The following is a 26,875-nucleotide window of genomic DNA, read 5'->3' as shown; positions in this document are numbered from 1 at the left end:
ACACTTTATACCGCTATACTATGAAAGGGTTTCCTGATGATTAATTCCCAAAATGCCATCATTCTCATCATTAGATGACATCACTTGGAGGGAACTGTCTTCCTTTGCATGCCTTGTATGTCTGGACAATTGGAAATATGGATGTGAAGTACAGGGGGAAATCAGGGCTAGAAATGTAGATGTGCCAGGCATGTGCATATAGGAATTAGGACATACCGTAGCAGTATATGAAATTGCCCGTAGAAGCATTTAATGGAGGGGAGAGAAAGGCCTTGGACAGAACCCTGGAAACAGCCAACTTTGGGTAAGCAGAGACCTCAGTGTCAGTAAGATACTGAGAAAATGAGAGATATAGGAAAAATGAGAGAATAAGAGACTGGCTGGGAGTGCCAAGCACTGGACAGAGAGAAACATTTGGAGAAAGATGGGTGGTTAACAGCAGTGACCCCCAACCTGTGCTGAAGACCTGGGTAAGGGTGGAAGAGGAAGAAAGATGGAGTGGAGCAAAGAGTCTGTGACTCTATAAGCACACTAAACCTTTTGTGCAGTTCAGAGATATCTCCCACAATGCATATTACAATTTTTCAAATTTCTATTGATGCTTTGAGATCCCCATTGTATTCACTAGATTTGGCTCCATATCCTTTTGGCTCCCTTTTAAGACCAAATTTACCCCACAAACACTAGACCTGCTCTTGCAAAGATATTCAAATGAATGTGCTCCAGGTTTCAAGGCACTACAGACAGTTCATAGTACTGATCACAGTTAATCCCGCATATGAATGTATAAATTAATCTCTCCAAACAGTGAAACTGCCTAGGGGCAGGAACCATATACCGCAGTCATAAGAACATTCTAGGGTGTTTGATAGTCTCTCAAAGATGTTCCCAAAATAAAAAGATGTTCTTGATGTTACTGAGATATCCAGGAGACAGTTTACAGTGATGGTCTCCAAATATCCAATGACAGGTTCTCCAATGACTTACCTGGAAGCTTAACTTTTATGTGTACTACATAAGTGTTTCCCTTCTCAAATTTTCGACTGTTTCTTTATTCAGAAATATATGAAGGCCTAATACATGCCAAGAACTCTGCTAGAACCTGTATGTCTTTCTAAGCATTTTGCCACTTGTATAGGTGATTTTAGTGATACCTGAGATTTCACCACTGAGGGACACTTGCAAGAACAAACTACCATTCAGCTTTCATAAACTTTTTTTTTTTTCATCTTAATGACAGCACTGTTATTTTGTTGTAATTCCTTCCAGTATTTTTCCCCAGTGTTTATTATTTATTAGATATTTGCAAACATACTTAGTAAAGTTTGAGTCATGATTTTTAACTTAACATATCTTAAGATTTTTATTTGCAGGTGGCTGAATTTCTTCAGAAAAAAATATTTTAAAGGCCACTAACCACTGCGTTGTTAGAATCAATTTACATAACCATTCTTTGACATCTATTTTGATTCCACTTGTTTGCAGACGAATGCAGTGGTGAACATCATTCCCCTTCTATTTAAAACAACACCCATTAGGACAGATTTCCACATGTCTGATTGCAGAGCCCAATGAAACAAAAATTTATAATAGCTCCTCAGGTGTGTTAACTGATACTTTCCAATTCATTATTATTATTATTTATTATTATTATTCCCATTTGCTGGTTTACCAGATGCTTCCAGAGATATACAAGAATGCCAATTTCATTACACTGTTGCCAGCACTAGGTATTTCCGCTAAATACATTTTAATGTTAGTTTAATAGGCAAAAGGGACCTGCTGCCTGTTTTCACTTCCATTCCTTTGTGGAACAGTCAGGTGGAACATTCCAGTCCCCTGGAGAGGGCAGAAGCATCACATCTCCAAGGAGACCCCCCCATGGCCGCTGCTCTCCTCCCCAGCTCCTGCAGGAAGCTGCCCCTGGCCTCTCGCTGTTGGAACAGCCTTCCTGTCTGTGAATCAGTCCCAGCGTCACGCATGTGCCTTTGTCACGGCACGTTTGTTCCACGGTCCGCTTCGTCACAAGGCTGCCTATGCCCTTTCTCTGTCCTTGCCAGAGACCCAGCTCTGCGGATAGAAACTTTTTAAAGGTTTTATCCTTTTAAATAACCATACAATTCGCCCCTCTTTTTTTGACATTTAAAGACTAATTTTATTAAGTGCTTAGTATAGATCAAAGACTGTGGACTAATGATATGCAGTTTTTCCTCAGAGCTGCTGTGTTTATTTCCATACGGGTTATAGAATAATAGCACTTAGACAAAATACTTCATTTCAGTCAGTGTTTCACGGCAGTTTGACATTTTTTCCAAGTTAAATATGAGTTCTAATCTTAGATAATTCTTCCTTGGTTATAAGCATAATTTCCCAACTCATTTTATTTGAATTCGTAAAACAGCCAAACAAATTTAATTTTCCCAATAGTGATGCTAACATATGCACCCCATTCTTGGGATTATTTTATGAAAATTCTAAATGTATGAAAATGTTTTTGCATGAACTTATTTATTCCATATACTGACCATTTCTGGTGTGACAAATCTCAAGTTCTTACCACTAAAAACCAAATATTACCTTTTATCTTACTTCTTAGTGCTTTTCCAACTATTTATTCCATATGGTAATGCTCATTGATTATTGATTATAGATATTCTTGGAAAAAATGATTCTGTAGTGAGTTCTAGTTGCTCAGAGATTTGTGTGAATGTTAAATTTGCTATTTTAACTGCAACCAGGAAAATGAGGGCCATTTCACAAATAAATGTGTAAGGTTAGAACTGTTAATATTTTGATGCCCAGCATACAAACGGAACAGTGTTGAATATTTGATTGCTTTATGGCTATACACATATGACATAAACACAAACAAAAAATTAGGTAAGTTAATTTTTGCATAAAATTAAATTGAGTCAGTACAGATAGAAATTTATTAGAACTATAAAGTAATTAGACCAGTTTTAGAGTTGTTCGATCTCATATGTCCTAGTCATATCATGTATACACATATAAATTGAATGTGAATTTTAAACTTCCTAGAAAATTTTAATCAAAAATTTATTAACCAATGAACTAACCTAATCCACTATACTGAACGAGTAGCTTTATTTTCAGATTTCACCGAATCTAACTTTTTTTTATTGGACTACACACCCTGCATACCCAAGGAAGAAAAATATTCAAACTAAACTGTGATGTAATAGTTTCCTATTGCTTAGAATTTTGATCTTATACTTAATAAAAGAGCTATTTTAGACTCACACATAGGTATTTTTTACGACTCTTGAGAATTCATGTAAAAAGAAAATACAAACAAAGTAAGGTTATTATACTCCTCAAACATCTTTGCATTCAAAGTCCAATTCTTCTGAATCACTTTTAAACTCAGAATTGTCACTATCTTTTTTTCCTCATCCATATTATCTTTTGTGTCATCAAGAACGTTGGTGCTATGTAGCCTTTCTTAAAATAGTGCCCCAGTACCCACTCCAGTATTTCTTCCAAGTCATGGACACTCAGTCTACCAATCTTGAAGCTAGTACTCTCTTATCTTCCAGAATTTCAGTGAAAGGTTTTTAGAAAACAACCCATCCTCATATTTCTTTCTGAAATTATCCTTTAATAGTTGTTGACAGAAAGATCAAGGCATTGCAATTGCAAGTCATAACCAGAAACATGGACAAATCCAGCAACAGCTATGACTTGACTGCTTCCTGTCTGACAGAGATTATAAGATGCCACCTGTTCTAAGGGATCCCGATTTCAGAAATGTTAAAATATGGGAAAGTAGGTGTTTTAGAATCAGTGAAGTATGTATTAGAGTTGCTAGATTTTTCTATAGTTGCAATAATTTAAAAATTTGTAGCAAAGCTTCTCCATATGCCATATTTGACACCATCCTATCTGGAGCTCCTATGAGTAAATCCTTGCCCTATAAACATAAAGAAATGCCCATGCAAGAATCAGCTCAATTGTTAAACAACCTCTTCCTTTCAGAATTTCATCTTGTGATTTATTAAGGGTCGTGGCACAGATGCTCACTGGGAACTGTTGACCTATGAAAGCAAAGAGAGGTAGTTCTAGGGATTCAGACACGTTCAGGAGTAAGAGTTTTTCCTTTATTATGCTCCATTGAAGAACACAATTACAGGGGTTTTTGTTATTTTAAAATCTCTTAATTCTGGATTTTGTCACTTTAATAAAACAATTTCAACAGTTCTGACATGATTTGATAATGGAATTGCATATCATCTTAGATCTACCATTCTTTTTTAGGGATTGACCAAAAAAAAAAAAAGCCATTCAACAGATATTGAACTTCTTCAGCATGCTTAATTTGGAGCCATTATTTTGAAATCACTTCTTGCTTTGTCCGTAACGTTTTAATTCCTTGTGGCTCTGAATCAGCAGTCTTTGAACCAGCAGTCAAATGTCCCTTGAGCGGGACTTTGGCTTCAACTACCTCTGCAAAAGGCAGTCACAGCTTATGATACCTTGGATGGAGCTGTTTTCAAAAATTACTGTTTGTCTCTTTGATTGCTCAAGGATTTTTCACCTTGGTTCTTAATGTTGTAGGCCCCCAAGTGTTCTTCACATAGAACATCACTACAACTGGCTCCTAGAAGAAAAGAGCCCGTCTCTTTAGACTGGCTTTCAAATAATTAGCTCCTTTAGAGAAATTTTTAGACTCTTTCCACTTCTTATTTTACTGTTTAGCTCTTACTCCTATGAAACTAAGATTTGTATATCTTTGGGGTAGCATTCAGATCATGAGGAACTAATGAGTATTTGGGACTCAGATTTGTAAAATGAGAGCAGAATTCAAATAATAGAAGTTTCTGAATATAATTCATTGAAATCTTTAAAATGATGTGCCTCTCTTTTATTTTTTTTGGCCGATGCTCCCCACGTGTTATTTATTTGTTTGTTTGTTCAATATTCTAGATACAAGTACTTTATTATTTTTTCTTCCAGTTTTATTGAGATGTTATTGACATACAGCACTAATTTTACAGTATAATGATGTACAGTATAATGATCTGACCCCTCTATTCTTTATGAAAGAAAAAAAAATAGCCAAACTTGTTTTAGTCATTCTGGGTTATCTGAGCTGTGCTAACAGTCGCCAAAATCTCAGTGATGTATGACAATAAAGTCTTATTTCTTGTTATGTAAATTCTTGCCGTTTGCCAGATTCTTGTGCCAGGAGCAAGGCTCCTTCCATCTTCAGGCTTTATCTTTCCTTCCTTGAATCCTGGATAGGAGATTTCAGAGTCCTCTATTTTCATCATATTTGTTCTAATACCTCCAGAACGTATTATATGAATTGCATATGACTCCCCTCAAAGAACTGGTTTCATTTGCAAAGGAATGTGGAAATTTTCAACCTTTTTAGAGGTTTTATTTTCTTTTAAAAATAACAGCTTTACTGAGATATAATCCATATACCATACATTTCTCCTTTTAAAGTCTACAATTCAGTAGTTCTTAGTAGGTTCACAGAGTTGTGCAGCCATCGCCACTATTTAATTTCAGGTAATTTTCTTCACTTCTAAAAGAAACCCACACCCATTAGCAGCCACTCCCAATTCCCCCAACCGCACCCCCATGGCCTCTGGTAATTACTAACCTACTTCCTGTTTCTATAGATTTGCCTGTTCTGGACATTTCATGTAGATGGAATCATGCAATATGTGGGGTTTTTTGTGTAACTGGCGTCTTTCACTTCGCATATTTTCAAGGTTTATCCATGTCGAGTATGTATAACTACTGCATTCCTTTTTGTGGCTGAATAATGTTCCACCATACGAATACAGCACATTTTGCTTATCCAGTCAATTGATAGACATTTGGATTGTTTCCACTTCTTAGCTATTATTATAGCATTGATATGAACATTCATGTCCAAGTGTTTGTGTGGACATGTATTTTCATTTCTCTTGGGTATATACGTAGGAGTGGAATTCTTGGGTCATATGGTAACTGTATATTATACTTTTTGAAGAACTGACAAGTTGTTTTTCCAAGCAGCTGCACTATTTTACAATCCTACCAGCGATGCATAAGAGTTTAAAGGCTTAAGTTCTAACTCACTGTATACTCCATCAAAGACGAGCTGCATATTTTTAAAATATACACTTTACATTTCATTATCCTGATAACTGTCTTACACTTTCTAAAGCAAAGACACAAAAAAATCTTCTCTTTACTGTGATATTAAATGAAATGACACTCCAATAGTGTCTTATTTTATTTTTTCTAGCCAAGGACAGATGGCAGAAGCAGTCAAATACTTGAAAAAAGTTGTGAAAATTGCAAGAAACAATTTTCAAAGCCTAGATTTTGTGAGAGCAAGTACAATGCTTGGAGACATCTACAACGAAAAAGTGAGTATAATGTGTTTCTTACTTATACGGGAGAAATTTGCAGAATTTTAAACTTCTGTTTTTATTTGATCCTCACCTTCTCATAGCATGTTGTACAGAATGGCTCCAGGACTGCAGGACTTAGTCAATGCACAAGGCAGTGACTGGGAAGAGAAATGCCTCTTACTTCTTCCTCTTCCAGGACCTGACCGCCATCTTAGCCCAGTCACCACAATCTGCTAACGCTGATTCCTATCTTCACAGCCAACGCAGAGTCAAGTGATTTGGGATTTGAAGAGCAATTAAAATATGTCAATTCAAAGAAACTTTGTTATAACAGTTGGCTCTTATCTGCTGGCACTAACATTCACCTCTCTTGCTCCAAATTCTTGTTTTATTAATCCAGCTGCGATGCCTCCGTTAGGTCCCTCAGGTGAAGAATGGACAATCCCAAGAGTAATTCTGAAGGAAATATGGAAATCTAGCAATAGGTTGGCTATGTGAAAGAAGAGGGAAAGAAGAGGAAAAAGTCTAAAATAAAAGTATCTCATTCAGGGGCTATTACTCGTGAAATGCATTCATCATAATGGACTTCTGGTTTATTTTCTCCTGACTTTATCTTTTATTACGCAGATTCTCCTTTAGAAGCAGTATGAAAAAGGCTTGTTTCTCCAGTTATAATTGCAGTTTTGATCATGAGTAGGATCTATCATTTTTGAGGGTAGTGACATTCTCACACTGTGTTGATACACCTTGTCTGAATCTTTTTGAGAGACAATGTATATAATAATGAAAAGTACTAACTCTGAGACCATACTGGATTAAAAGCCCAGTTTTCTCCCTAACAAGATCTGTGACCTGAGACAAGATACTTACCTTCTAAGGACTTCAATTTTCTCACCTCATAAGGTTGCTGTGAATGTTGACTTAATATATGGAAGGCACTTAGAACAGTACCTGGCAGGGGAAGCAAGTGCCATCTATATAAAGTGGTACAGCCATTCTTAATATCCATACCCTTATGTGATATCACACAATTCCCCTTTTCCCGAAGCTCAGAGCGTTTGAGTAACCTATGCCAGGTCTCCAAGCTTCCAAGGGGCAGTGGTATTCAAACTCATACCCTGAACCACTATAGTCCTTTATTTGCCATATAACTGATTTTGATTATTTCAGAATTATTTAGGCATTTTTTTTTGAATTTTTGAATTTTATTTTATTTATTTTTTATACAGCAGGTTCTTTCTTATTAGTCATCAATTTTATACACATCAGTGTATACATGTCAATCCCAATCGCCCAATTCAGCACACCACCATCCCCACTCCCCAGCAGCTTTCCCCTCTTGGTGTCCATACGTTTGTTCTCTACATCTGTGTCTCAACTTCTGCCCTGCAAACCGGTTCATCTGTACCATTTTTCTAGGTTCCACATACATGCATTAATATACGATATTTGTTTTTCTATTTCTGACTTACTTCACTCTGTATGACAGTCTCTAGATCCATCTACGTCTCAACAAATGACTCAATTTCATTCCTTTTTATGGCTGAGTAATATTCCATTGTATATATGTACCACAACTTCTTTATCCATTCGTCTGTCGATGGGCATTTAGGTTGCTTCCATGACCTGGCTATTGTAAATACTGCTGCAATGAACACTGGGGTGCACGTGTCTTTTTGAATTATGGTTTTCTCTGTGTATATGCCCAGTAGTGGAATTGCTGGATCATATGGTAATTCTATTTTTAGTTTTTCAAGGAACCTCCATACTGTTCTCCATAGTGGCTGTATCAATTTACATTCCCACCAATAGTGCAAGAAGGTTCCCTTTTCTCCACACCCTCTACAGCATTTGTTGTTTGTAGATTTTCTGATGATGCCCATTCTAACTGGTGTGAAGTGATACCTCATTGTAGTTTTGATTTGCATTTCTCTAATAATTAGTGATGTTGAGCAGCTTTTCATGTGCTTCTTGGCCATCTGTATGTCTTCTTTGGAGAAATGTCTATTTAGGTCTTCTGCCCATTTTTGGATTGGGTTGTTTGTTTTTTTGATATTGAGCTGCATGAGCTGTTTATATATTTTGGAGATTAATCCTTTTTCTGTTGATGCGTGTGCAAATATTTTCTCCCATTCTGAGGATTGTCTTTTCGTCTTGTTTATGGTTTCCTTTGCTGTGCAAAAGCTTTTAAGTTTCATTAGGCCCCATTTGTTTATTTTTGTTTTTATTTCCATTACTCTAGGAGGTGGATCAAAAAAGATCTTGCTGTGATTTACGTCAAAGAGTGTTCTTCCTATGTTTTCCTCTAAGAGTTTTATAGTGTCCGGTCTTACATTTAGGTCTCGAATCCATTTTGAGTTTATTTTTGTGTATGGTGTTAGGGAGTGTTATAATTTCATTCTTTTACATGTAGCTGTCCAGTTTTCCCAGCACCGCTTATTGAAGAGACTCTCTTTTCTCCATTGTATATCCTTGCCTCCTTTGTCATAGATTAGTTGACCATAGGTGCGTGGGTGTATCTCTGGGCTTTCTATCTTGTTCCATTGATCTATGTTTCTGTTTTTGTGCCAGTACTATATTGTCTTGATTACTGTAGCTTTGTAGTATAGTCTGAAGTCAGGGAGTCTGATTCCTCCAGCTCCATTTTTTTCCCTCAAGACTGCTTTGGCTATTCGGGGTCTTTTGTGTCTCCATACATATTTTAAGATTTTTTTGTTCTAGTTCCATAAAAAATGCCATTGGTAATTTGATAGGAATTGCATTGAATCTGTAGATTGCTTTGGGTAGTATAGTCATTTTCACAATATTGATTCTTCCAATCCAAGAACATGGTATATCTCTCCATCTGTTGGTATCATCTTTAATTTCTTTCATCAGTGTCTTACAGTTTTCTGCATACAGGTCTTTTGTCTCCCTAGGTAGGTTTATTCCTACGTATTTTATTCTTTTTGTTGCAATGGTAAATGGAAGTGTTTCCATAATTTCTCTTTCAGATTTTTCATCATTAGTGTATATGAATGCAAGATATTTCTGTGCATTAATTTTGTATCTTGCAACTTTACCAAATTCATTGATTAGCTCTAGTAGTTTTCTGGTGGCATCTTTAGGATTCTCTATGTATATTATCACGTCATCTGCAAACAGTGACAGTTTTACTTGTTCTTTTCCAGTTTGTATTCCTTTTATTTCTTTTTCTTTGATTGCCATAGCTAGAACTTCCAAAACTATGTTGAATAATAGTGGTGAGAGTGGACATCCTTGTCTCGTTCCTGATCTTAGAGGAAATGCTTTCAGTTTTTCACCATTGAGAATGATGTTTGCTGTGGGTTTGTCATATATGACCTTTATTATGTTGAGGTAGGTTCCCTCTATGCCCACTTTCTGGAGAGTTTTTATCATAAATGGGTGTTGAATTTTGTCAAAACCTTTTTCTGCATCTATTGAGATGATCATATGGTTTTTATTCTTCAATTTGTTAATGTGGTGTATCACATTGATTGATTTGCTTATATTTTTTTTTAATAAATTTATTTAGTTATTTATTTTTGGCTGTGTTGAGTCTTCATTTCTGTGCAAGGGCTTTCTCCAGTTCTGGTGAGCAGGGGCCACTCTTCATCGCAGTGTGTGGGCCTCTCACTGTCGCGGCCTCTCCCTGTGGAGCACAAGCTCCAGACACACAGGCTCAGTAGTTGTGGCTCATGGGCCCAGTTGTTCCGTGGCATGTGGGATCTTCCCAGACCAGGGCTCGAACCTGTGTCCCCTGCATTGGCAGGCAGACTCTCAACCACTGCGCCACCAGGGAAGCCCGATTTGCGTATATTGAAGAATCCTTGCATCTCTGGGATAAATCTCACTTGATCATGGTGTATGATCCTTTTAATGTGTTGTTGGATTCTGTTTGCTAATGTTTTGTTGAGGATTTTTGCATCTATATTAATCAGTGATATTGGTCTGTAATTTTCTTTTTTTTTAGTATCTTTGTCTGGTTTTGGTATCAGGGTGATGTTGGCCTCATAGAATGAGTTTGGGAGTGTTTCTTCCTCTGCAATTTTTTGGAAAAGTTTGAGAAGGATGGGTGTTAGCTCTGCTCTAAATGTTTGATAGAATTCACCTGTGAAGCCATCTGGTCCTGGACTTTTATTTGTTGGAAGATTTTTAATTACAGTTTCAATTTCATTACTTGTGATTGGTCAGTTCGTATTTTCTATTTCTTCCTGGTTCAACCTTGGAAGGTTATACCTTTCTAAGAATTTGTCCATTTCTTCCAAGTTGTCCGTTTTGTTGGCATAGAGTTGCTTGTAGTAATCTCTGCGATGTCTGTTGTAACTTCTCCTTTTTCATTTCTAATTTTATTGATTTGAGTCCTCTCCTTCTTTTTCTTGATGAGTCTGGCTAATGTTTTATCAATTTTGCTTATCTTCTTAAAGAACAAGCTTTTAGTTTCATTGATCTTTGCTATTGTTTTCTTTGTTTCTATTTCATTTATTTCCGCTCTGATCTTTATGATTTCTTTCCTTCTGCTAACTTTGGGTTTTGTTTGTTCTTCTTTCTCTAGTTCCTTCAGGTGTAAGGTTAGATTGTTTACTTGAGATTTTTCTTGTTTCTTTAGGTAGGCTTGTACAGCTATAAACTTCCCTCTTAGAACTGCTTTTGCTGCATCCCATAGGTTTTGGATCGTCGTGTTTTCGTTGTCATTTGTCTCTAGCTATTTTTTTATTTCCTCTTTGATTTCTTCAGTGATCTCTTGGTTATTTAGTAACGTATTGTTTAGCCCCCATGTGTTTGTGTTTTTTACGTTTTTTTCCCTGTAATTCATTTCTAATCTCATAGCGTTGTGGTCAGAAAAGATGCTTGATATGATTTCAATTTTCTTAAATTTACTGAGGCTTGATTTGTGACCCAAGATGTGATCTATCCTGGAGAATGTTCCATGCGCACTTGAAAAGAAAGTGTAATCCACTGTTTTTGGATGGAATGGCTTATAAATATCAATTAAATCTTTCTGGTCTATTGTGTCATTTAAAGCTTCTGTTTCCTTATTTATTTTCATTTTGGATGATCTGTCCATTGGTTTAAGTGAGGTGTTAAAGTCCCCCACTATTATTGTGTTACTGTCGATTTCCTCTTTTATAGCTGTTAGCAGTTGCCTATGTAAGGTGCTCCTATGTTGGGTGCAAATATATTTATAATTGTTATATCTTCTTCTTGGATTGATCCCTTGATCATTATGTAGTGTCCTTCCTTGTCTCTTGTAACATTCTTTATTTTAAAGTCTATTTTGTCTGATATGAGTATTGCTACTCCAGCTTTCTTTTGATTTCCATTTGCATGGAATATCTTTTTCCGTCCCCTCACTTTCACTCTGTATGTGTCCCTAGGTCTGAAGTGGGTCTCTTGTAGACAGCATATATATGGGTCTTGTTTTTGTATCCATTCAGCAAGCCTGTGTCTTTTGGTTGGAGCATTTATTCCATTCACGTTTAAGGTAATTACTGATATGTATGTTCCTATTACCATTTTCTTAATTGTTTTGGGTTTGTTTTCATAGGTCCTTTCCTCTTCTTGTGCTTCCCACTTAGAGAAGTTCCTTTAGCATTTGTTGTAAAGCTGGTCTGGTGGTGCTGAATTCTCTTAGCTTTTGCTTGTCTGTAAAGCTTTTGATTTCTCCATCGAATCTGAATGAGAAACTTGCCAGGTAGAGTAATCTTGGTTGTAGGTTCTTCCCTTTCATCACTTTAAGTATATCATGCCACTCCCTTCTGGCTTGTAGAGTTTCTGCTGAGAAATCAGCTGTTAACCTTATGGGAGTTCCCTCGTATGTTATTTGTCATTTTTCACTTGCTGCTTTCAATAATTTTTCTTTAATTTTTGCCAATTTGATTACTATGTGTCTTGGCATGTTTCTCCTTGGGCTTATACTGTATGGGACTCTCTGCGCTTCCTGGACTTGGGTGGCTATTTCCTTACCCATGTTAGGGAAGTGTTCAACTATAATCCCTTCAGATATATTCTCTGGTCCTTTCTCTCTCTCTTCTCCTTCTGGGACCCCTATAATGCGAATGTTGTTGTGCTTAATGTTGTCCCAGAGGTCTCTTAGGCTTTCTCATTTCTTTTCATTCTTTTTTCTTTATTCTGTTCTGCAACAGTGAATTCCACCATTCTGTATTCCAGGTAACTTATCCGTTTTTCTGCCTCAGTTATTCTGCTATTGATTCCTTCTAGTGTAATTTTCATTTCAGTTATTTTATTGTTCATCTCTGTTCATTTGTTCTTTAATTCTTCTAGGTCTTTGTTAAACATTTCTTGCATCTTCTTGATCTCTGTCTCCATTATTTTTCTGAGGTCCTGGATCATCTTCACTATCATTATTCTGAATTCTGTTTCTGGAAGGTTGCCTATCTCCACTTCATTTAGTTGTTTTTCTGGGGTTTTTTCTTGTTCCTTCATCTGGTACATAGCCCTCTGCCTTTTCATCTTGTCTATCTTTCTGTGAATGTGGTTTTTGTTCCACAGGCTGCAGGATTGTAGTTCTTCTTGCTTCTGCTGTCTGCCCTCTGGTGGATGAGGCTATCTAACAGGCTTGTGTAAGTTTCCTGATGGAAATGACTCATGGTGGGTAGAGCTGACTGTTGCCCTGGTGGGCAGAGCTCAGTAAAACTTTAATCCACTTGACTGTTGATGGGTGGGACTGGGTTCCCTCCCTGTTGGTTGTTTGGCCTGAGGCAACCCAACACTGGAGCCTACCTGGGCTCTTTGGTGGGGCTAAAGACAGACTCTGGGAGGTCTCATGCCAAGGAGTACTTCCCAGAACTTCTGCTGCCAGTGTCCTTGTCCCCACAGTGAGCCACAGCCATGCCCCGCCTCTGCAGGAGACCCTCCAACACTAGCAGGTAGGTCTGGTTCAGTCTCCCCTGGGGTCACTGCTCCTTCCCCTGGGTCCCGATGCACACACTATTTTGTGTGTGCCCTCCAAGAGTGGAGTCTCTGTTTCCCCCAGTCCTGTTGAAGTCCTGCAATCAAATCCCACTAGACTTCAAAATCTGATTCTCTAGGAATTTCTCCTCCCATTGCCCGACCCCCAGGTTGGGAAGCCTGACGTGGGGCTCAGAACCTTCACTCCAGTGGGTGGACTTCTGTGGTATAAGTGTTCTCCAGTCTGTGAGTCACCCACCCAGCAGTTATGGGATTTGATTTTACTGTGATTGCGCCCCTCCTACCATCTCATTGTTGCTTCTCCTTTGTCTTTGGATGTGGGGTATCTTTTTTTGGTGAGTTCCAATGTCTTCCTGTCGATGATTGTCCCTATTTAGGCTTTTTTTTTTTTAAGGAAATAAGAGCTTGAAATTAATTTGAATTAATAAAATTACTATCTTCAGTTCCTGCTATGGGAAGCATGCTTTCAAACAGGGCATCTCATCTTTTTTTACACCCCTCTTTCTTGCTCACCCTGGCTCATTGGTCTCCTCCCTCCACTCCCCTCTCACTCACAATCAGTAACCCCCTTTTGTCTTGACTGTCACCCTCTTTCTTCTCTCCTCTTCCCTCGCCCCCCTTGCTCTCTTCTCTCCTGCCCCTGTCTTTCTAGAACTGCTCTCTCCCTCTCGGTTGTCCTCTCCTCTCCCTCTGGTCTCCCCTGATTTGTTGTCCCTCTTTCTTTGTGCCCCCCCAGTCTTTCACCCCCAGGTTTTTCTCTCTGCTGGGTGCTCCTTCTGCCACCCCCATTTCTGTGATCTACCCTCTGCCTCTGGTGACTCCTGTCTTGTTGTATTTGTATTTCCTTTTGTTTGCTTTTCAGGATACAGTGGCAAAAAAAAAAAAAAAGAGAGAGAGAAGGCTTATGCCCTTGTAAGGCTTACAGTCTAATGGACAAGCTTATCCTATAGTGGCAGAATTGACATTTCTAGTAAATATAGTCCTACCTTTTAAAAGGATTGTTCTTCAAAAGAGAAGTGCAAAAAGCACAAATTGTTTTACCCTACCACCAAACAATATCCAGGACTCAGTTTTTTAGTATAATGTGGACATCAAGTATTAGCCTGTATTTTCCCAATTACAGAAAGCATAAGGAAGGTAAAAACAATAAACATTTCTGAGGGGTAATATTTTTATACTTGCATTTTCTTAATTTTTTTTTTTACCAAGAGTTTGTATCTTAACAATATGTATTGTATTCTCTGATTAGTAATTCTTAAAGAAGAGTTTAATATCTAAAGCTAGAGACATGAGTAATATCCAAAGGCTGTGTCAACTACCAAAAGTTAATTTTTTTTTTACCAGCTTATCCTTATTCTAGTATAAAATTTGTAGGATTCCAAGTATTTATGCTCTCTTCAAATGTGCATGCCTTCAAATGTACAAGTTGATTCATATACCTTCATGGTTGCTTACATCTTAATGTAATAAATAGTCACTGATAAATAGTATAGTATTAAGAACATAATACTATAATAATTTTATGACATCATAGACTTCAAGAGAAAGCTTTATTTGATACTAAACTTGTTAATGTTACACTCAGTTTTTGTGCATTATTGTGATTCTTTGCGGGTATTTTCTCAAGTCAGAAAATCTACTGATGACTTCTCATGCTGACTCCGAGTTGTTATATCATTACTATGAGTATAATTTGAAAATGTATAGCTAAGTGGATTAGAACTAAGTGATAGTTATTCTTTTCTCCTTGTAATTTTGAGACAAAGTGATAGCCTTGATGACATCCTGAATTTCCTCCTAGTTCTACAAAGCCATTTCCTAGGAAAGCATTGACAAAGAGTTATTTCATGTCTGCTATTCAGTTGCTTATGAATGTTTCCTAATTGTATCAAATTCCTTTGTTCCAATTTTACACCCAAACAGTTTCACAAACTATTTGCACCACACACTATCTATTAAGCTTTCCCTTGAAGGAAACTGTAGCAAGACAGAGGAACTACACCAAGTTTTGCCCACCTGACTTTGAATCTGCACTCAACTATTTATTAAATGCGACCTTGGGCAAGTTAATTCTTTGATCCTCAGTTTCCTCATCTTTCAAATGTCAATAACAAGATACCTTGAAGACTGGTTATATGAGGATTAGAAATTTTAAAACATGTACGTGGTACCTAATATAGTTCCTAGCATAGACTGGGTACACAATAGCACTTACCTTCTTAATATCTCAAACTCAGATCTCTCTCCTCCATTGCAGACTCATTCTCACTGCCTATTTGACATCTTCACTTAGATCTCTTCAAATGTAACCTATTAAAAACTGAACTCAACTCATCAGCTTTCCCCTAAATTCTGTTTCTCTTCCTACTTAATGTTCAACCAGGATAGAATACTATTCAGGCATTTCATAGGCAACCTTCTTTTCTCAATCTGTGAGCTCTCCTTATCTGACCTCATACAGGCCCATGGTTTAAATACCATCCATACACTGATGACTCTTAAATTTATATCTCCAACCCTGACCTCTCCTTGGGACTCCAGACTTGTAAAGCCAGCTGCCTCCCTAGCATCTCTCCCTGGATGTCTTCTAATAGACGTCTCAAGTTTAATGTGATTCCTCCCTCCTTGACCTACTTCTCCCCAGGCTTCCACATCTTAATAAATGGTACCATTATCCATCAACTCGATTGCTCAAGCCAATAATCTGGATATTCTTGATTCATCTTTCCCCTCCTGCTCCATATCCAATCCAGAAGCAAAACCTGACCTTCATGCCACCAAAACGCATCTCAAATCCACCCACTTCTTCTCTCTATCTCTGCTACTATCACCACATCTGGTTATGACACAATGTTTTCTCACTCGTACTATTGCAATAAGCTCTGAACCCATTTCCCCATTTCTCCTCCATCCAATCCAGTCTCCACACAGAAGCCCAAGTAATCCTTTCAAAATGTAAATAAAATCATGTTATTTCTCGGCTTAAAATACTTCCTTTGCTTCCCAGTCTTCTGAGAACATAAATATAAATCCTCACCCTGACTTGAAACAATCTATATGAGATGCATTACCTCCCCCACTCCCAGTCTCTGACTTTATTGCCTTCTACTCTCCTTATGCTCTCCACCAGAGCCAAAGGGACTTTTGTGGAGTTCTTCAAACATGCTGAGCTGATTTCTGCCTGAGGACATTTGCTTTAGCTGGAATGCTTTGCGTGGACCACTCCCCAATCTGAACTTCACATTGCTGGCTTCTTGTCATTCAGAGCTCAGCTAAATGCCACAACTTCAGAAAGGTCTTCCCTGAGTCAACCCAATCAAAAGTAGCCACGAACTCACTCTTTAATACTACTTTAATTTTCCATGCAGCACTTGTCTCATAGTTTTCTTGTTTGTGATATTTTCTTCTTGTTGTTGAATGTGTCTAGAATGGAAGCTTAATGAGAAAAGAGACCAGATCTGCCTTTTTTAAAATTTCATTACAATTTCTAGAAGAGAACCTGGCACAGAGTTTGTGGACAAAAATATGCGAGTTCATTGAATCAATCCATAAATTTGTAACCAATTTTATACCAGTTGAGAGTAGTAGCCTCTCACTTTTGAAATTCCAAACTTCTGTTTCATTTTTGTCCAATATTTTGGCATTTTGAAAACTTGCACTGAATCTTTAAAAGCAACTCTAATATTACTGATATTTGTCAGTCTACCTTTTAAGAATCTCTACCAACTGCCCTTATCATACCTTTTCTGGCTTCATATTATTCATGCAATGTATTCTAATTGTATTCTTAACAATAATTTCCAAGAAATAATATTGTTATAAGACCACAATTATAATATAAAACTGTATGTGGAAAAATACAGTTTTCTCTAATTATTATAGTGTTATTATAATTTAAGTTAACACATCTTAAAAACATCCTAATTAGTTTACCTTTTACTATATAATCATGGAAGATGGGCCACCCATCCCACCCACCTGATGTGATTGGTTTTTAATTGAAAATATATCATCAATGTAAAGGGGTCAAGTGAGAATATTTTAGGGAAAATAACTAGGTATAGACCCTTCATGACATCTTTTATTCTCTAATAAGAGCAGAGCATAATCACATAGTTAAAACAAAGGTAGCTCCAACACTAACACAGTAAGGAAATTGTGTAAGAAAAGATTCTTCCTTAGTCCTGAGAAAATGCCCATTTATTTTGAGCTTGCTCATTGGAGAGAGTGACAATTCAGACACTAAGAAGGATCTGATAATAATCACAATAATGCATGAAAATTCTATGTTATAGTGTAATAATTCAACTTGTGTTTCAACGTCTATGATGTCAAGATCTTGTCCTGAAATTGTCCACCTAATGCTTATTAGTGATATTTATAACATTAAATGAAGTTTTCTCTTCCAATAAGATGCACTTATGAAGTGCATAAATTCACTTCTATAAATTCACTTCTGTATTCCCAAACTCATATTTAAGATTGCCAGGATTAATTACTAGAATCTTCTGAATTTTATAACAGCATAGGGATTCACTGATAACAGGAACTGTGGAAAGTTGGACAGAACCTTTAGAGAAGAGATTAAATTTCAATAGTAAACTCTTTAAGAATGAAAAATCTGGAAATACAATGCACATTAATGAAACCTCGTTCTAAAAAGGTATGTATAAAAATTCTTGCATCTGAGAAGAACTAATGTTATATTTCTTAAGGGTGCCTTAAACTAGAAAAATCTAGCTTGATACCAGTTTTATGACAAGTATGTGTGTGTCTCAAGATTGAACACTAGACACAATTTGAGGGAAGAATAATTACCTAATTACAATGCCTAATTACCTATTATAATAATAGAAGTATTCAGGGGGAAAAAGCATTTGTTAAAAAAGATCTAATAAAAGTTATAGGCAGATGACTACTTCCACTAGCAGCAAGCTCACCTACTTGACCTTAAACTTTGTTCACTGCTAAATCTCTACTGCCTGGCATGGGCCTGGTAAATAGTAGTTATTCATTGGATGAATGAGTTTGTTCCAAAATAATAATATATCAAAAAAATTCTGGAAATTCAAATATATGTCCATTTATTTATAGTCCCTAATTCTCCTAACTGAGACCTCACCTAAAGCAATGAACAGCCTAAAGCTCAGGATTATAGCTAGAACAATAATTAGATATTTATACTTCTCTGTTTTTAAAAATAGAAACGTTTGGTCTAGTCATATATTTTCATCTATTTTGTCCCATATCTTTGATATCTAACAGGGCAATCTATAATTTTAATTAGTTTTATTGTCTTCAATATTGATATTATTTCTCAATCATATAATTTATTTCATTGACATACAAATATCTTTGATATACTTTTATATTTTCTTAATTAAGTGATCTTAGTCTCATATAAATCCTGTTTTATGCTTTGAAATATGAGAAAGAATTGTTCACCTCAACAAACAAAAATTGTTATTGATGTAATATAGAGGAAGTCTGTTTAAATTGGAAAATTTAATTGGAGTGAGCCATTTGAATGGTTCACCTAAATTGTCCCTGTGGGTATATAGCAGTGTTACATGTGCTGCTCATGTATGTAACATAACTGTCACATAAGCCCTACTCCTCCCCCTCCTCACCTTGCCAGCAGCCTCTTTATTCAATCAGTTTTTCTGCTCTTTGGACTCTATGACTGTACAGAGATGTGTGGTTGTTGAGTATGCATTTTACCTGTAATGGAATATGGTATAAAGCTGTTTCTATGGTGTTTTTTTCATTTCCAGTTCCTTCATAAAACATTGTGAGAAAAATGACTTGAAAGCTCATAGTAAAACATTTCTCTTCAAGAGTGTGCATACATGTTTTTGTGCATATGAGAGAGAGAAAGAAAGGAGAGGGGAGGAAAGGGAAGAGGATGGACTCCCCAGGGTTATAAATCAGTGAAGAAAGGAAATTTTTCTTCCCTAGAGTCTTTACAAGTATAGCTTAATTGTAAAAATAATATCCCCTTTTGAGGAAGAGTTTTTAAGGAGGATTTTTAGAAGACTTGGGGAGGTGGCAGAAGATAGTCTTTTCTCTGAGGCTCAATTTCATTATTTGTAAAATAAGAATAATATTTCCTCATAGGGTGACCTATGAAAGCTAATGACATAATACATATGAAGTATTTACCACTGTCCCTGACACTTCATAAGAATTAGGTAAATGTTATTTATTTGTAGACAATAGCTTTTAGAAGGAGAGATGAGAATGAGAAAGAAAGAAGGAAAGAAAGAAAGGGAGAAAGAGAAAGAAGGAGAGAGAGAAAGGAAGAGAGAGGGAGAGAGAGAGAGGGGAGGGAGGAAGGAAGGAAGGACGGAAAGAAAGAAGGAAGGGAAGGGGAGGAAACCTTGAATTTTTGCAACTTAAAATGTTGCAAGGGACTTGGAGAAGATATAAACATTTAAATGATCTTTTGAGTTATGCTAGTGCTGTTGTCAAGACCATGTTATTTCAAAATCTTGTCTTCTTCCACATTCTTAGTCAAGAATATGTGCACATGGGAAAACACGAGTAATAATGGAAGAACAGGAATATACATCCATTTTCACTCACCACTGATTAAATGGGTTGGCTAGAATGATGATCTCTTGCTGTGACTGAAAACAAAACCTGGTTAAAAAGATTTCATTTGGTAAATCCAATGCAACAAGTAAGAAAATTCCATCCAAATCAATGTGAATCAGTTCACTCTTTCCCAAACTTCTTTTTTCTTCCTTATATTAGGAAGCAAAATGCTAATATTTGACCATTTTTAATCCAAAAAAGATTAAGTTTCATACAGTTCAACCTGGTAGATACACCTTTCTTGGTGAATGAACTTCAAGATATCGCATGGATATTAATCACAGCTTTTAAAAGGAAACGTACTTATTCTAATAGAGGCCCCGCTTGCCACCTCTTTCTTCTTGAAGATGAACTGCTAAAACTGTGGAAGGATCGCTGTGGCACATGCCAAGGTGGGCAGACATGTGGAATGATAAATTAAAATTAAGAAAAAAATTATTTCTCTTACATTTTTAGGGATACTACAACAAAGCTTCTGAATACTTTCAGCAAGCTTATGACACGACAGCAGAGATAACGAACATACCTCTGATGGATGAGACAAAAGTTCATTATGGAATAGCAAAAGCTCATCAGATGATGCTGACCATTAATAGTTATATAGAATCTGCAGATCTCACCAGCCTTGACTACCTGCTGTCATGGAAGGAGAGTAGAAGTGACATTGCACCTGATCCGACTATTGGTAAGGCCTTGGTTTCTGAAAACAATTTAGATCTTTGTACCATTCTTAATGGCTAAGTCATTTTCATTGCAAAGTTTTATTCGACCATTGGCAATTTTATTTTTATTTATTCATTACTATGTGAATGTTGGATGCATTTTTGTGCTGTATCATACCTTCAATGTGTAAGGGAACATACAATATTGATAGATTTATTCAACTTGATAAATCACCATTTTTTCAGTTATCTTAAATATTCAACAGTAGGTACTGATCAGTTGTAAGGAATATGAAATAGGTTTATGTTTTAAAAAATGTTCAGTGTTGTACCTTATGGACAAGAGCAAATGTTCATAGATGCTAGTTAGTATTATACTCTTACTTTTCTGATGATAGTAAGTTTTCCTATTTTTTCTCAATTCAGGTGTGAATGCTAATTGAGAAAATATTTGATAGTAATTTCTCTTAATTCTACTTTTTTTCCTTACATACTTTTCTTGTGATAATTAGTCAAAATAGTCAATTAAAAACAAATAACTAGGGATTGACATGTATATACTGATGTGTATAAAATTGATGACTAGTAAGAACCTGCAGTATAAAACAACAAACAAACAAAACAACTAATACTAAACTTTCATTGGGTTATTTGTATGGAAATGTGTTAATATAAATGTTTCAGACATTACATGAAATTTCTAAAAATCTTATATGTTCTGGTATAATGTTATAAGTCATAATTCTAGTTATTACTTTAAAATGTATATCTCAGAAATAACAACAACAACAAAAATGCAAATGCTCAGGCCTCACTCCAGACCTAATGAGGGAAGAACTCAGAAATCTAACAAGCTTGCCGGGTGATTTTGATGCCCAGCAAAGTTTGAGAACCACTACTCTAGAATAATTTGACTAAAACATGGGATTTATGCAGGGTAGGTAGTGGTAAATAAAGTTGTAAGGGAAATTTAGGACTGCATTATCATGACAGGGCAATATATTAAATTTTAATGTAGTGAGAAAAAATAAATAAATTAAATTAAATTAAAAAAAAAACAAACAAATAACTAGAGGGGGAATGTAAGGGTCAGTTTTATGTATCAACTTGATTGGGCTCTAGTCCCCAGTTAAGAATTTCATTCTTTTTAATGGCTGAGTAGTATTCCATTGTGTGTGTGTGTGTGTGTGTGTGTGTGTGTGAATGGCACATCTTCTCTATCCATTAATCTGTTGATGGACACTTAGGTAGTTTCCATACCTTGGCAATTGTAAATAATACTAATATGAACATTGGGGTGCAAGCATGTTTTTGAATTAGTGGAGGTTTTTTTTTTGTCTATATACTCAGGAGTGGAATTGCTGGGCATCTCCTATTTGGAACTCTTTTTTTTTTTTTCCCCCTTAGGCCATTTAGATGAAACAATAATTTGTTTTGGTGTTTATTTCCTCCATAGAATAAATAGTAAATAATAGTAAATTTGGCACAAAGAAATTTTATTGGTTCTTTTACATCAGTAGAATACCACTTCACCACTGTCTGTCCTCTAGTTAGAAAATAAGGAAAGGTCTCGTTCCTAATAGATCCATAATAAGAGAAAGCAAGATGAAGTCTTCAGAAATAGAGGGCTTGTTGAATTTCAATGTGCTCAGTGCTCAAGAAATATTTATAGTTGACTATTAACTAACTACTTTCAGATAATACTTTGCTTATCCAGGATGTTGTCTTGTCATATATTTGGGCATTCGTTCTGTAGTTTTGCGTTATCTTCCCTTTAGGCTCTCACTTTTTCTGCCCAGGAGCTAAAGCAGAGGAAGTATGATCCATCTATTAGATTACTTGTTTTGATAAATGGTTTGGTGGAGAATACATTGAGCTACTCACATTTTCACATTTATCTGGGATTAACCCTAATCATCATAATGATAATCATGAAAAACAAAATACTCCTCAAAACTAGCTTCTGATAAGAGCCATTTATTGCAATCCTGTTTTTGGCTTTTAAAAAATCTATTTTGCTTTGCTTTACTCTACGAAGTTATTTATTTTTCTATTCTTGTTACGTTTTATCTCCCCATTTTTTGTAAGGGCATGTTGTGCTCTAAAGGGCTTAGGAGGAAACAAAAAATGCACTTCAAAATATTATTCAGACATATAAAAAACAAACAAAAAAACAAAATATATGAACAAACCAATGAACAAAAACAGACACATAGATACAGAGGACAGAGTAGTGGTTACCACAGGGGAAAATGGGGAGGGCAAAATGGGTGAAGGGGAGCAACTGTATGGTGACAGATGAAAACTAAATTTTTGGTGGTGAGCACGCTGTGAAGTATACAGAAGTAGAAATATAGTGTTGTACACATGCAACTTATACAATGTATAAACCAATGCTACCTCAATAAAATATAAATTAAGAAAAAATATTACTCAGACAGTAAAAATCCAGCTGTTCATGTGGTGGAGAAGATTAAATTTGCCAGAATGCTATAAAAGTACACCCCCTTACTGATTCATTTGACCAAGAATAGAAATCTATGCGTGGATGAGCTACATCATTATAAGAGTGAAAATAATAATCTTTAAGATTCAAATATAAATGAGAAGTTAGTTCTCATACTATTGGTACAGTCAACATTTTAAATGATAGGTATTCTGTTTGGAAGTAAGACCTGTAGGACATTATCAAACACCTGTTGTTTACACAGACATAGTTTTACCTCAAAATACACTAAAAAGCTAAATTTTACACTAAAATTTTAAAATGCTTCAAAAATATTTCTTAAACCACAACTCGTATTATTCTATCTTTGCTCTGCTTAAAAATCTTCATGGACTCGCTACTGTCCACAAGTTAAACATAAGATTCTCAACCCTTTTTGACCACCTCCCTCCCCCAACAACACACACACACACACACAATCACAGACACACACACACACGCAACATACACTATTATCACCTTACTTCCAGCTCCAGTTCCCTCCAGGGAAATCTCTCCCACCTTGCAAGGTCCTTCTCAAATGCTGAAATCTTCCCTCACCCCCTCTCACTTGAACATTATTTCTTCTCTCTCTTCCCATATTGAATGTCATTCATTTCTCTGCAAGCATTTTTCATTTGTCATATTCTGCATCCTATCATGGCCATTTCTGTAATTGCCTTGTCTGCCCAATTAGAGTATGAATCTCTTGAAAACAGGTCCTGATTCTTGGTATTCCCTACAAAACAAGGCACACTGTCTGACACCTACTAGGTACTAAGTAAATATTTGTCAGATTAAATAGAATCAAATGAGTATGTATGTCCTCGCCATAGGCTAGTTTGCACTAACCCCTTTTTGAAACAAGATTTGTAGTTCCCTGCCTCCTTGAAAAATATGGGGAAAAAAACCACAAACTAGTGATCTAACACTGTATTTTGATTACCATCCAATTATCACATGAATGCAGGACAACAGCAAGTACGATGTTGACAAAATGAAGAAATACAGAAATATTATTTGGAAATCTGAGGAGCTTTTAGGTTTTCAAAGTTTACCTTTCTTCTCTGAAGAGGCATCTTTAATCTTGCTATTGAGGGGTCCCAGGTATTCAGAAAAAAGCAGATCAAAGATTTGAAAGATACATTATAAAAGCTGTGCAGTTATCTTCACCTGTGAGACTTCCATCCTCCAAACAAATCATTAGCTCACAGAGCAGGCAATATTCTTTTAAGCAGAGGAACATGACCCCCTAAGGGAATAGAGCAATGAGAGCACTCAGGTCTCTAGATAAAATAGAACAGTGATTCACCAGCAATCACCTCTCATCTTTGTATCTTTCAGAGGGAACACAGCAAATATAGGAACCTTCATACTCTTCTGATACGTTTAGATATGGCTGGAATGATTTCATACTCCTCCTTTCCCTTCCAATAGTAAAATAAGAATAGATTCTCCTCCCAAATTTAGGAATTTAGAAGGAATTCAAATTTTATTACAGTTCAGTAAAATTATTCAAGCCCGAAGCAACAGAAATTTGCTCTGGAAGGCTTAAGTGTCTATGAATTTCTGCTGATTTCTCCAGAATATAGTTTATTTTCCTTACCAGAAGTATTAAGATGAACACACTGGCTAGTCAGTAAAGACACTTACTGTTTTCTACCAAAAAGCATGTAAAGGTTTCCTTGAGTGCCAAAACTATCATCCTAGTTTTATGAATCATTTAATATACTTAAAGGAAAACAAGAAAGAGCATGAATTTGTCTCTCAACCTTGGTTTGTGTTGGCTTGATGTGTGTTCCTTGGTTTAAAGTCAAGCCACGTTTTCCTACCCTATCCTTTTCTTGTATTTTTCATTTATGAATTTAACCATTTTAAAGGATGTGAATAAACCACATTCACAAGTGAGTCTCACATTCTATTATACTTTGATCTCTACTTCTGTTTGTTAAATAACAATAACAATGAGGGAAATGTTATGGAACTAGCCAAAAAGTCAGCAAGCAGGTTTTATATCATCCTATCGTCATAGAGCAAACCCGTCTCTAATAATGTGTTAAAAAACATGACATATAAAAAGAAGATTCTCGTGAAAATTGTGGATGAATCAAAGCTCACCCTACTGGCAGCTTGGTGTAATTGAGAGAGACTGTTACTCAAGAGTCTGATGACCCGGGTTATAATACCCTATTGAAGACTAATTAGCTTCATGACTTTTGGCAATAGATTTCACTTCAAGTCTCTTTAGCCTGTTATCTGAGGTTTGAAATAGGTCATTGATAAGATTCCTCTGGAACCAACCACAATTCCTCAGTAAGAGCATCTTCTAAACAAGTAAGATATTTTGTAGTCCTTAAGAATACAATCTAGAGCTTCATGAGCATTTTATTTGTTGTTTTCCCCCGTAAACACTGGTTTCTGAGGGTTTCCACAAGAGGTAATTATTATTATTTTTATTATCATCCCCATCATAATCATCACTATAATATATCAAACAGCTGTATAAATGCCAAAATGCCAGATGTATTACTTGATCCTTCTGCTAGAATTTATAATAAAGGAGTTTCTAGCTATCTGATGTCACATGCAATTTAACTTTTCCCTGGTTAGTTGACACTGTTGAGGTTGCTAAACCTAGTTAACCATTTTATCCACAGACTTTCAATTCATCCGCCTGTTTTCAAACCTATGTCATACTTCCCCTCAGCATTTCCTCAGCCCCTACTTTTTCCCCACTATTCCTGGGGCCTCCAATTCCTATACATGCCTGGTTCTCTGATCATCATTATCTCTTCTTCATGCACTTTAGTTTGTGCACTCCTCTAATACCTTTGTATCTTCTGAAAATGAGTTAAAATCTTCTTGAATTTTTTTTTTTTTTTTGGTTTTATAGAATCAGGAAAAGACTGAGTTGTGTGGTTACCAAAAAAATTACTTGGTCCACATGTTTTATTTCCAAATGTTCTCAGGTCCAGGGGAAGGCAGTCATGCAATAATCTGAAAGACAAAATGGATCTATAATCTAGTTTTCTAGAACTCTGGTCCAGGATTCTTTCCATGCCTTACAGTTCCTTACATATTATCTTATAGCTAGTAAAAGCCATATCTAACTTTTTAAAAGATTACATTTTAAATTAAAGTCTGGTTAAAAATATTCAGTGAAAAGAAACAAGTGGGGCTTTACTTTTGGCCAAGATGGAGTAACAAGGAAAAGATTTACCTTCCTATCTTAAACAACTAAAAGAACCCAAACAAAACATATAAGACAAAAGTTTGCAGAAACTGGACAACACACAGTGCAGGACAGTGATCCCTGAGAAAGGGAAACAAAATGAGCTGAGCTGTATGATTTCCGCAAGCCTAGAGGAAGTTGCCAGGCTGTAACACAAGGAAGGGAACGAAGGTAGAGGCAGCGCAGGAGATCCTTGGGTTGAGGAGACTGAACTAGGAGTCCAGGGAGACCAAGATGGCTAGAATTCACAGCAAAGGGTACTAGAAAGGAGAGAGCTGCAGAGAAGGAAAGAGTGAGAGAGATTGACTGAGTGAGAGCTCCAGAGATATGCAGAGTCTTCTGCATACTGATCAGTATGTGCATGTAAAGAAACTATGGAAGGCTAAGGAAAGAACCACCCAAAAGGCTCAAGCAGAATAATCACCTAAGCTCAAACAGAGCCAGGAATTGTTTATGCTCCCACCAGCCAGAATGGAAAAGCCTCATAAAATATGGGGCATCATGTGGAGGACTCATAAGCCTTAATAGTAGAGAAAAATTATCTCAAGATGAAAGGCTACTTTGGTACCACCTACCAAAGTTTGAAAACAAGTAT

The 26,875-nt window shown here is 36.3% G+C and overlaps 1 protein-coding gene across 1 annotated transcript in view; it reads left to right on the top strand.

The window, feature by feature from the left end:
• TTC29 (tetratricopeptide repeat domain 29) overlaps window positions 1-26,875 on the top strand; it is a 264,305-nt gene that overhangs the window by 137,025 nt on the left and 100,405 nt on the right. The window contains exons 10-11 of the mRNA XM_036853302.1: window positions 6,263-6,386; window positions 20,358-20,586. Of these exons, the coding sequence (XP_036709197.1) occupies window positions 6,263-6,386; window positions 20,358-20,586 (353 nt within the window). The remainder of the gene's footprint in view (window positions 1-6,262; window positions 6,387-20,357; window positions 20,587-26,875) is intronic.

This window comes from Balaenoptera musculus, chromosome 5, assembly GCF_009873245.2.
Source record: "Balaenoptera musculus isolate JJ_BM4_2016_0621 chromosome 5, mBalMus1.pri.v3, whole genome shotgun sequence".
Taxonomy (NCBI): Eukaryota; Metazoa; Chordata; class Mammalia; order Artiodactyla; family Balaenopteridae; genus Balaenoptera; species Balaenoptera musculus.
Note: the sequence above shows the minus strand (reverse complement) of the source record. Positions and strands in the feature narration are given on the sequence as shown.